Source organism: Tupaia chinensis, unplaced genomic scaffold (genome assembly GCF_000334495.1).
Source record: "Tupaia chinensis unplaced genomic scaffold, TupChi_1.0 Scaffold000355_1, whole genome shotgun sequence".
NCBI classification, from domain to species: Eukaryota; Metazoa; Chordata; class Mammalia; order Scandentia; family Tupaiidae; genus Tupaia; species Tupaia belangeri.
This window is the reverse complement of record NW_006159850.1, coordinates 231,926-244,125: the sequence shown is the minus strand read 5'-3', so window position 1 is coordinate 244,125 and position 12,200 is coordinate 231,926. Positions and strand designations below refer to the sequence as shown.

Here is a 12,200-nt window from a genome sequence, read left to right as displayed (position 1 = left end):
CAAGAGGAAAAAAACCCCACCCAAAAAAAAAAAAAAGAAAGCTTACGAACGGTGAGGGCAAAAAGCTAGCCACTGCTCAGGAGCTCCAGAAGAGCGAGAGCTTGGGAAGAGACTGCTCTTGAGGCTGCGGCCAGTTTTTGCAATGAGGCCAACTTTCTGAACTCTCGGGTTTTCTTTTCCTCCTACCTGGGGCATCTTTTCAGGCTCCACAACTGTCCTCGGGTCTGGGCTGTACTGAAATGCGCTCAAAACAAACACTTGCACAAAACCTGAAAAAACAAAAACCCAGAGTATGTTATACACTATGGTCTCCAGACAGCTCTGCAGAGGCCAGACGCCCACAGCTGGAGGGCTGAGCGGGACTCGGAAAGCCAGACTGGTGGCCCTGCCCCCGGGGAGCCCCCATGGTCACTGCACCCCTGACCCCGGCACACAGTGCTCATCAGACCAACCACCCAGCCATCACGCAGCCAGGCTTCTCTTCCCGTCATCCTGAAAGAGACGTTCTGAGCATGACAGTGGACCTAACACTTCTCTCTTGAGGAATGTTGTTGCTATAAAGCCCGTACATTCGCCAGAGAGAGAGAGAGAGAGACAGAATTCAAGAGATCTCCCCCCCAGGGAGCATGGCCACGCCACAACCCCCTTCTCCATTCTCCTCCTGGGGTCTTGAGCATGCACGCACCTATACCTGGTTTGAGTTTCAAGCCGCCAGGTCCAGAACTCAAACCACAGTCGGCCATGTGGGAGCCCAGCAATGTTAACTGCTATGCCATCTGCTAACCCGAGGTTATTCTCTTAAACAAAAAGGTGGTTCCAGAGGATGTCTTATGGACAGTCTCTCCAGCCACGCTGCAAAGCTGGAAGCGGAGGAATTACAGCATTCCAAAGGATGAAGCAGGAGACGGATTCATACTTTTTTGGGTTTTTGCTGTAGGGTACGTGCACTCACCGAAGAGAGACAGAGGGAGAGGAAGAAACCTCCCCTGGGGGATGGCCGTGTTGCAATACCTCCCCTCTCTGGATATCAGGCACAAGCACATGTACCTAACATGTGTTTCAAGCCACTGAGGCCAGAACTCGAACCACGGTTGGCCCTGTGGGAATCCAGAGCCTTAAGCAGCATGCCACCTCCTGGCCCCATACCTTCTTAAAATACTGGGACCAGCAGCTGGCGTATCGGTTACATTACTGGATTCCCATGTGGTCGACCACAGTTTGAGTCCCGGACCCAGCAGCTTCAAACTCACGACAGGTCCATGTGCGGATGTGCCCAAAATCCCAAGGGGAGAATGAAGAAGGGACTGCAGTGTAGCCAACCCCTTGGGGGCTGATTTCTCATTTTCTGTCTCCCTCTGTCTTTCGGGCAAGCACATGTGCCCACAACAAAAATCTCTCAAAAAAAAAAAAGAGAATCGGGGGACCCGCAGATAGCGTAATGGTTATGTCATTGGATTCCCAAAAAAAAAAAGAGAATCGGGGGACCAGCAGATAGCGTAATGGTTATGTCATTGGATTCCCACATAGTTGGCTGTGGTTTGAGTACCGGACCTGGTGGCTTAAAACTCAAACCAGGCACACGTGCATGCGTGCCTAAAATCCCAAGGAGAATGGAGAAGGGACTGTGGTGTGGCCATCCCCTCAGGGGGTGATCTCTCACTGTCTCTGTCTCTCCAGCTAGTGCACATACCCTATAGCAAAAACCTCTTAAGTATGTATGTAGGTATCTATATGTACATGCACACATACGTACACACTAGAATCTGAAGATTGAAATTAAAATATTTTCTCTGCAGGGTCAACAGGTGGCATGGTGGTTAAGGTGCTGGACTCCCACATGGTGGACTGTGGTTTGAGTCCCAGACCTGGCAGCTTGCTTTCTCTCTCCCTCTCTCTCTCTATGTCTCTCTGTGGTCAAGCAGAAATAAATATACAAGCAAACTTAAATAAAAAATAATTCTTTAAAAAACAAGTTTCCCTGCAATCTTTAAGTTAAACTTAACGTATCTGAGGACAGATCACTCATGTCCCCAAAGGTTAGGACAGAGGACTGTGTCCTTTGCACAGGGTCACTCATCATCTGCCCGCGTGGGGTGCTGTGCTGCCTGTCACTGTCAGCCCTCAGGGTGGCGATGCACGAGCGAACAGCAGGTCAAGGCACTGACAGTCTCCCCACTACCCTGCCGGGGCAACTGCTCTACTCCCAGATCTCCACAGCAGAAGGCACCCCGGCCCACCTCCTGTCGCGGACGTACCAGCAAGAACAGCCCCGGCGATGTCGGCGTACGGGCAGGACGCGTCCACCTGCTCACACAGAAGGCCCAGCTTCCTGCAGAGCCACGCCACCAAGGCCCGGGAGTCGGGATGGCTGGGGAGACGCAGATGCACAGCTCCACAGACCAGTCTCCGCAGGCGGGGTCCCCAACACTCTCACTAGCAAGTGGGCCAGTGAGGGCACGCAGCAACGGCTGGGCCTTTGTGCCACCGAGGCCACAGGCAGGCCAGGGAAGGGGCACCCACCCAGCTGCGGCTGATAAAAAGACAATCGTTCTCAGCAGTGTCTGGGGACAGCTGGCCATTGTGAGGGAAAGCAAAGTTCAGTGACAGGGTCAGTGGGTGGCGCAATGGTTAAGGAGCTGGATCCCCACATGACTGTCCAAGGTTCAAGTCCCAGACTCGGCAGCTTAAAAGTCACAGCAGATAAATAAATAAATATTTAAGATGATAATAATAATAATAATAATGGTAACTAGTGACCTACTGACAAAGACAGACAGACGGTGGCAGATATGGCCTTCACTGAGGGCACCAGCCAGCCATGTGATACCCGGGTGCCCTCAAGAGCTCAGATGTGAGAACGCCCGGGAGGGGAGCTCTCGGTTGCCAGACCCGCACGTCCCTGGTGACCAGTACATCTGCACGTTTAATTCCACTTGTTGTTATATTTTTTTCATTTGACCAAAGAGAGGCAGAGAGAGAGAAAGGGAAAAAACAGGCTGATGGGCCTGGGAGTCAAACTGCGGTTGGCCACGTGGAAATCCAGCACCTTTAACCACCATGTCACCTGCCAGCCCCTCCCTCTACTTTTAAAAACATTGTAGGGCCTGGCAGGTGGCACGGTGGTTAAGGTGCTAGGTTCCCACATGGCTGACCACAGTTCGAGTCCCAGATCTGTAGGCTTGCTTTCCTTCTTTCCCTTTCTCTCTCTCATCAAAATAAGTAAATAAATTATGGGAACCAGCAGTTAGTGTAATGGCTGTGTCGCTGGACTCCCACGTAGTCAGCCGCGGTTCGTGTCCTGGACCCGGTGGCTTAAAGCTCATGCTGGGCGCGTGTGCGTGCGTGCCCAAGATCCCGAGAGGAGAATGGAGGAGAAGGGATTGCGGCGTGGCCATCCCCCCTGGGGGGTGATTTCTCACTTTCTGTCTCTCTCTGTCTGTCTGGCGAGCGCATGTGCCCTATAGTGAAAAAAACCTCTCAAAAAAAAAAAAAGAAATAAAAGAAATAAATGATGATGATGATGATGATAAGTGAAGTAAAATAATTCTTTAAGAAAATAGTAACAGTAGGGAACAGCAGCTGGTGGAATGGCTACGTCGCTAGGCTCCCATGTAGTCGACCACGGTTCAAGTCCGGACCCAGTGGCTTAAACTCACGCCAGATGCATGTGCGTGTGTACCCAAGATCCCGAGAGGAGAATGGAGAAGGGGCTGTGGTGCGGCCATCCCCCCTGGGTGGTGATTTCTCACTTTCTGTCTCTCTGTCTCTTTCTGGCAAGCGCATGCACTCTATAGCAAAAAAAAAAAAAATACCTCCCTTCCCCCCAAAAATAGTAATAATAATAAATAAAATAAAATAAATCTTTTAAAAAAAACATAGGGGCCAGCAGGTGGCGTGGTAGTTAAGGGAGATGGACTCCCGCATGGCCGACTATAGTTCGAGTCCTGGACCTGGCAGCTTGTTTTCTCACCTTCTCTTGCTCTGTCCCTGTCAGTCAAGTTCAAATAAATAACTAAAGCTAAATAAAATAATTCTTTAAAAAAATTCTGACAAGCTATATCTTACACACACAAATGTGCACAAGAACTTCAACTAGAACACATGCTCTCTCTCGATGAAAAGCAATGGCATCTGCGGTGATTTTTCGCTCTGAAATGTCAGTAATTTATAATGGACCGTAATGCTCTACCTTTCCAGCAGCTCCTGAAGGCTCACGACACTCTCTGCATGAAGACGCCACAGGGCCTCGAGCACCAGGCAGTCCTGGGGGAGCAGGCACCGCTGAGTCCGCACGCACGTGTCCTCTCTGGCGTCCACCCTAGGTCCGTCTTTATTTTGGCTGCAGGGCACGTGCGCTGGCGCTGGCCACCCAGTCCCTTCTCCTCCAGTCTCCTCTTGGTTATTTGGCAACACACGCACATGTGCCTGGCGTGTCTCTCAGGCCACCAGGTCTGAGACTCCAACCTCGAAGCCGGCCATGTGGGATCCAGCTGCCTGCACCTCCACACTGGCTGGCCCGGCCTCGGCTCTCAGATCTACCGGACAGCAACGCCCAAGCTGCACGCCGACAGCCTCACTGCTGCTGTCCTTCGTTAGCCCCGCCACTGCCCGCGTCTCCAGCGCTCCTCCACGGGGGCTGCCACTAAACTCCAGAGCACACACCACACACGCCGGCCTCGGAGGCTCCACAGCTTTCAGCGCGAAATTCAGTCTCTGGCCATGGCACTGGGCCCTCGGAGATGTGACTTCTCACTGGAGACTCTTCCGTGGCCACCGTTCTTCCCTCAGAGTGGACACGGCACCGTCACTTTGCTCAAGGCACACTGACTCAGCTCCTGCCAATGACTACGCCCTCCCCTCTCCATCCAGCCAGCTCACACCCTCCTCCACGCTCCATGCAGCTCCCAGTCTTCTAGGAAGTCCGTCCACTGCACTCAGATGGGTACAGCACCTCTGTGAATCTGGGGACACCCAGCTCCTCGCCACCCAGGCACAAGCTGCGCTCTTCCCCAGCCACACGGAGCTGAGCACAGGGACCACGGCACCCCGACAGGTGGAACGCAGCTGCAACTAACGGACAGCAGAGGGCGTGACGGGCGGACGAGGTGATGACTCAGCGCCGTCAAGTGGCCACTCGGCTCTCCTCAGACCTGCAAGGCTACTGAGTTCACGTGCTTCAAGAAAAGAACACGCGAGATGAGCCAGTTCTGTGGCCTACTGGTTAAGGGAGCTGGGTCCCACATGGCCAATTGCATGGTTCAAATCCTGGCCTTGGAAGCTCGATAAAACACACAAGGCACGGGCGCGTGCCCCATATCCCACAGGGTGGCAAGGCAGGGAAAAGGAGTTGTGGCACGACCTTGTCCTACAGGCTACATGGCCTCTCCCTCACTCGCTCTCTGGCGAGCACACATGGCCTCTGACAATATAAAAAAGCAAAGCGGATGAGACCGGCAGGTACACGGTAGGTAAGGGCGCTGAACTCCCACATGGCCGACCACAGTTTGAGTCCCGGACCTGGTGGCCTGCTTTCTTTCTTTCTCTCTCTGTCCCTCTCTGGTCAAATTTAAAAAGTAAATAAATAAGGGACCACCAGCAGTTGGCATAATGGCTATGTCGCTGGACTCCCATGTAGCCGACGATGGTGCAAGGCCCAGACCCAGTGGCTTAAACTCACACCAGGCGCGTGTGCGTGCGCACCCAAGATCCCGAGAGGAGAATGGAGGAGAAGGAATTGTGGTGTGGCCATCCCCCCTGGGGGTGATTTCCTGCTTTCTGTCTGTCTTTCTGGCAAGTGCATGCGCCCTATACCAAAAAGAAAAAAACCTCTCCAAAAAACAGTAAATAAATAAACAAGAAGATTTTAAAAAGTAAAAACATAAAGCAGATATAGGTGATGACCATCTCTGTCATATCTCTAAGTGAAGCACCCCAGGGAAACCCTCCGTGACCCAGAAGGCGGACAGCGTGCTCCGGGGCACGCTCTGCCAGTGGGGACCCCAACAGCGTGTCACCATAGGCGCCTTCCCTACCCACAGAATGCATTGCTGGGCCCTTCTTTTAACTCTGTACTTAACGACAGGCTTAGCAAATTTCTAAGAAAGCCTAGGATTTCTATTGGCTCCACTCGACTTAATAGAACACCGGGAAACTCTGGAGACTGAGTTACAAATGCACTTACCTGAACTTTCCATAATTCTTCACAGAAGGTGAGCCGGGAGAGCTTGCCGTGTGCCAGTAAGTGCTTGGCAATTTCCAACAGGGAGGACAGTTTCTCCTGAAAAGAGACGAAATCGTTTCGAAATGGGCAAATCACCTTCAACAACATTAAAGAAACACCCCATTTTTCCAAACACGGAAAGGCAACGCTTAGCACACGCGCTTCCCCGTTGCAGCTGGGGTCTTACTCTCTGCTCGGAGTCCAGCAGCACAGGGCGTGTGGGCCCCTCCGGGGCTGCACAGGTCTGCTCCAGGCTGGAGGCAACCACCCTCGCCGACAGGGTTCCCACAGGAACCCTCAGCTGCCAGGCCTGATCCTGCAACGCAGAGCCTTAAAGAGAAACAAACCAAAGTTCTGTCTTAAAACACGGAACAGGGCCGGCAGACGGCATGGTAGTTAATCACCAGACTCCCACTTGGCCAACCGCAGTTTGAGTCCCCGACCAGGCGGCTTGCTTTCTCCCTTTCCCTATCCCTGCTGAGTGCACATTCTCTATGGCAAACTAAAAACTAATAATACTATTAAGGAAATAACTAAAGAAAAGCCTGGAATGAAACTTAAAACAGAAGACCGAGTTTCAAATGCTTTCTGTGGTAGCAACACAGAGAACTGCCTGCTATCGGGAGAAGAGCCGGGAAGGGCAGCAGCACGAGATTGCCGCGAGGCGTCGGCACCATCGGGAGCATTACACATGCGTGCCACACGCTACGTTCCCTGTGACACGGCCAGGCTGGCGGCTACACTCCAACCAAGGACTTCCTTTTTGTTGTTTTTAAAGAGTTATTTTATTTAACTTTATTTATTTACTTATTTTTAATTTGACCAGAGAGGGACAGAGTGAGAGAGAGGGAAAGGGAGAAAGCCAACCACCAGGTCCAGGACTCAAACCGCAGTCGGCCATGTGGGAGTCCAATGTCTTTAACCACCAGGCCTCCTGCTGGCCCCAGGAAGCAAGTCGCCAGGTCCAGCCATGTGGGAGTCCGGCACCCTTAACTACCACCCCAGCCACCAAGGAAACAATGTTTTCCCAAAAGAACACCGTAAAGGGCTCGGCGGGCTCTTCTGCTCTTCTACAACTTCAGCACCAGAGACAGGCCTGCTCCCACAGCCCACTGGGAAACGTAGGTCAGACTCGGCCAGGCCCCACCGCGCCCCACTGCGCCCCGTCCTCAGGGCTGCTGGTGGCCCGCACAGCCCTCACAGGCCCCCGAGGGCCCGCCTCTGGCAGGGAGAAACAAGGAACAGGCGGGTGGGGACTGCCCACGCGGCCTCCCAGTTCATTTGACTCCCAAAATGGATTTTCTAAAACAGAACAGAAAAGTGTAGCACGAAAGGTAAGGCAAGGTACAGAAACCTGTCCCTGCGAGGCTCTGAGAGCACCGACCGGCGCGTGAGCGAGTACACCCGGGACAGCTACCCAGTAGCCGCCTTCTGCCACGCACGGGAAGGCAGGAGTGCGCCCCAGCCGTTTGCTCCCCACTCGCCTCCACGGCACGTTCATGTGCGAGGTTTTACCTCCTTTATGTAAATGTTAGGTCTAACAGCCCTCTCCTTGGAGGGGAAACAAAGTACCCATGAATCAAGGGTCTGTCTGTAGGTCTGTGGCCAAGGTTAGCTTAAGTTCTTACACCGTGACCCCAAGTCCACACAAGGAAGTATGTGCCCAGTTCAACTTTAAAAAAATACACGAGACCAGCAGTTACGTAATGGCTATGTCGCTGGACTCTCATGTAGTCGACCACGGTTCGCGTCCCGGACCCGGTGGCTTAAACCCACGCCGGGCGCGTGTGCATGTGTGCCCAAGATCCCGAGAGGAGAATGGAGAAGGGATTGCGGCGTGGCAATCACCCCTTGGGGGTGATTTCTCACTTTCTATCCCTCCGTCTCTCTGTCTGGCTGGCAAGCGCACACGCCCTATAGCAAATAAATAAAAAAGTAAAATTAGGGCTGGCAGGTGGCACTGTGGTTAAGGCGGCTGGACTCCCACACGGCTGACCGTGGTTGGAGTCCCGGACCTGGCAGCTTGCTTTCTCACTTTCCTTCTGTCTTTCTCTGGTCAACTTCAAAAAATAAATAAATAAATAAAATGACAACGAATAAAAATAATTCTTTAAAAAAAGGTTTTTATTCTATGCACATGGTCGTGCGCCCAGAATAATGGAAGGCCATGACACAGTGTGCGCTTTGAGCACGGCTGCAGCCATGCCATGGCCACGTCCGCACAACGTAGGGCTCTTAGGGCGGTCACCATCTGAGCAGAGGTTTAACACGAAGCCATGGACTACTCCCCCTCCTCCTGAGACGGCAGCCCTATGTAATAGACACGTGAGGCCAGAAGATTACGTCTTGTTCCTCACCGGCCCGTCCTGTCTCACACCCTGGGACCGTCTGCCACCCCCTCCCGGCACGGCCTGTCCCCACTGTCGCCAGCCTGCAGGTCTGCACTGCCATCCCACGTTTCCGAGGGACACTGTTCCTACTACGGAGCCCCATGCTGAGTCAAACGCTTTATTTTGTTTCAGTTTGTCTTTAGTTTGCTACAGGGCAAACGTGCTCACTGGAAGGAGGGAGAGAGACGGAAAAGTGAGGAGGTGCTCCCCAGGCCACGCCGCAATCCCTTCTCCCCCGTCCTGTCGGGATTTGGGCACACACAGGCACACACCCAGCGTGGGTCTCCCCCGTCCTGTTGGGATTGTGGGCACACACATGCACACACCCAGCGTGGTTTTCAAACCACCAGGTCTGAGATTCGAACGGCGCAGTCGCCCACATGCGACAGCCACCTTAACCCCCATGTCGCCAGCTGGCCCCAACACTGGTTTTACACATAGCCTCATAATAAGCTCAAAGCAAGGCGCACAGACATCTAAGATCCACAGCTAAATACACGGAAACAGACGCCAAAACCTTGATTTAGAGTTCAGATTTCTTTCTCTCCAAGTTTGCTATGTAGTGCGTGTACTTGCCAGGAGAGCGAGCGAGAGAAGGACAGAGAGAAGTCCACCCTTCCACCACCCCCCGCACGCTCCGGAATGGCCACATGACAGTCTCTTCTCTTGGGATTTTTAAAAAATTTTGGGAACCAGCAGTTAGCGTAATGGCTATGTTGCTGGACTCCCACGTAGTCGACCACGGTTCTCATCCCGGACCCGGTGGCTTAAAACTCACGCCAGGCACATGTGCATGCGTGCCCAAAATCCCAAGAGGAGAATGGAGGAGAAGGGATTGCGGCGTGACCATCCCCCCGAGGGGTGATTTCTCACTTTCTGTCTCTCTGTCTCTCTCTGTCTGGCGAGCGCACGCACCCTATAGCAAAAACCTCTCCAAAAAAAATTTTTATTCATTCATTCATTTATTTTAATTTTATCAGAGAGAGAGAGAGAGGGAGGGAGGGAAGGAGAGAGAAAGTGAGAAAGCAAGCCACCAGGTCCAGGACTTGAACCATGATCAGGTATGTGGGAGTGTCCAGTGCCTTAACCACCATGCCACCTGCTGGTCCCTCCTCTTGGGATTTTTGGGGAGGCCTACACATATACCCCATGTGATTTTTTTTTTAATTTATTTTACTTTATTATTACTATTGTTTTCAACTTGCTACAGTCATCAGAGACAGAAAAAGAAAGAGGGAAAGTGAGAAAGCCAGCCACCAGGTCCAGTATTCAAACGGCAGACAGCCATGTGGGAATCCAGAGCCCCAACTACCATGTCACCCAACGGCCCGCCCCATGTGACTGTAAGCCACAACATTCGAGACTCGAAGCTCACAGTAGGCTGTGTGGGATCCGGCTGCCCTAAGCTCCACACCACCTGCTGGCCCCAAATTTCTACTCATAAGCCAACGTTCTTTTTTAAAGTTTAATTATTTTATTTTTTTAATTTGCTACAGGGCACGCGCATTCATGAGACAGACAGAGAGCAAAGGCGAGAAAGCAAGCCGCCAGATCCAGGACTTGAGCTGCAGTTGGCCACGTGGAGTCCAGCACCTGAACCACCACACCACCTGCTGGTGCCAATCATACTCATTTTTATAAAAAGTTCTCTGTAACTCGAGGTACTGAGAGGATGAGGCTGTAACTCACCTATCAGTGAACTGGAATGACCACTGTAGGCCTCAGGGCTGTCACAGTCAATCAGTTCACCAAGACACAGTTTTTTACGTGGCGGACCTTCGACCTAGAAACCAAAACAACTCCAGGTTTATTTCAGCTGTGCCTGGGGACCAGCAAATGCTGTCATGTTTGCGTCACTGGACTCCCATGTAATCAACTGCAGTTCAAGTCCTGGACCCAGCAGCTTAAAACTCACACTGGGCATATGTGCACGCATGTCTGAAATCCCAAGAGAGCAGAGGGACCAGCAGTTAGCGTAATGGCTATGTGGCTGGACTCCCATGTAGTTGACCGCGGCTCGAGTCCCGGACCCAGTGGCTTAAAATTCGCACCGGGCGCGTGTGCGTGCGTGCCCAAGATTCCGAGAGGAGAATGGAGGAGAAGGGATTGCGGTGTGGCCATCCCCCCTGGGGGGTGATTTCTCGCTTTCTAACTCTCTCTCTCTGTCTGTCTGGCGAATGCACGTGCCCTATGGCAAAAACCTCTCCAAAAAAAAAAAAAAAAAAAAAGAGAAGAGCAGAGAAGGGATTGGAGTGTGTGCCATCACCCCTGGAGGATGATCTCTTGCTTTCTGTCTCTCTACACACCCTATAGCAAAAAATCTCCCTTAAAAAAAAAAAAAAAAAAAGAATCCTTATTAAATTTACTTTTCAACTTCTGTCTTCAAAGAGATAAAGCCCCCAATTTATTCTCCTCTCATCCCATCCACATTTAATGTGGTTGCTTCTACCCAGGTGTCTTTTTTTTAAGAATTCTTTGGGGCTAGCAGGTGGCATGGCGGTTAAGGCGCTGGACTCTCACATGGCCAACCACAGTTCAAGTCTCGAACCTTTCTCTGTCTCTGGTGAGCACATAAGCCCTATAGCAAATTTAAAATAATAAATAAAATTTCATTCTATTTATATTATTTAATTTGCTGTAGGGCTTGTGCGCTTACCAGAGACAGAAAGCAAGCAACCAAATGCCAGGTCCAGGACTCAAACCACAGTCAACCACGCGGGATCCAGCACCTCACCCACGACCTGCCACCCGCCTCCTGTCTTCTTGCGAAGGCTAGGCCTCAGCTGTGTTGCAAATGGCCAACCCATTTCATCTCACCTGGAGCAGAAGGTCACTCAGGCTCAGGTGGCGTCTCAGGAGGCGCACAGCTGCTTCCTTCAACTTCTGTTCCCTTTCAGGGTCATGTTTTTGTTTCTTGACCCTCCCAGCTGAGGAAAAATAAGTTCCAAAAAATGCAGCTTATACAAGACACAGTGACATCTGTACCCCGTGTGATTATACTGAAAATGCATTCTCTCAATCTAAGCTTGAAAATACACCAAACCCAATCAAGAGATATTCCGTTTAAAAAAAAAAAAAGTCCGTACTCCTCAAAAGTGTCGAGGTCTTTGGGGCAGCAGGTGGCATGGTGTGGAGGTGCTGGAATTCCACAGGGCCGACCACAGTTCGAGTCTACGACCTGGCAGTTAGCTTTCTCACTTTTCCTCTCTCTGTGGTCAAATAAAAAAGTGATAATACAAGTAAATAAAAATAATTGTTTTAAGCGCTGAGGCCTTGAAAAACAAGGGGAGAAAAGAGTGCTGTCCCGCATGAGAAACTAAGACAGGAGTAAATGCAACCTGGGATCCCAAAACCAGACCGGCGGAAAAAATCTGAATAGTCTGTGACCCAGTTAACAGTTTATGGAGGGCTAATTCCTCAGGTTGGATTCTTTTCTTTTTTTTCCTCTTTTTGGAGAGGTTTTTGCTATAGGGCACATGCACTCGCCAGACAGAGAGAGACAGACAGACAGAAAGCGAGAAATCACCCCCCAGGGGGGATGGTCACACCGCAATCCCTTCTCCTCCATTCTCCTCTCGGGATCTTGGGCA

The 12,200-nt window shown here is 51.6% G+C and overlaps 1 protein-coding gene across 1 annotated transcript in view; it reads right to left on the bottom strand.

The window, feature by feature from the left end:
* FANCA (FA complementation group A) overlaps positions 1-12,200 on the bottom strand; it is a 62,043-nt gene that overhangs the window by 44,156 nt on the left and 5,687 nt on the right. The window contains 7 exon segments of the mRNA XM_027773436.1: positions 187-269; positions 2,256-2,368; positions 4,190-4,263; positions 6,182-6,277; positions 6,408-6,550; positions 10,300-10,393; positions 11,428-11,537. Of these exon segments, the coding sequence (XP_027629237.1) occupies positions 187-269; positions 2,256-2,368; positions 4,190-4,263; positions 6,182-6,277; positions 6,408-6,550; positions 10,300-10,393; positions 11,428-11,537 (713 nt within the window).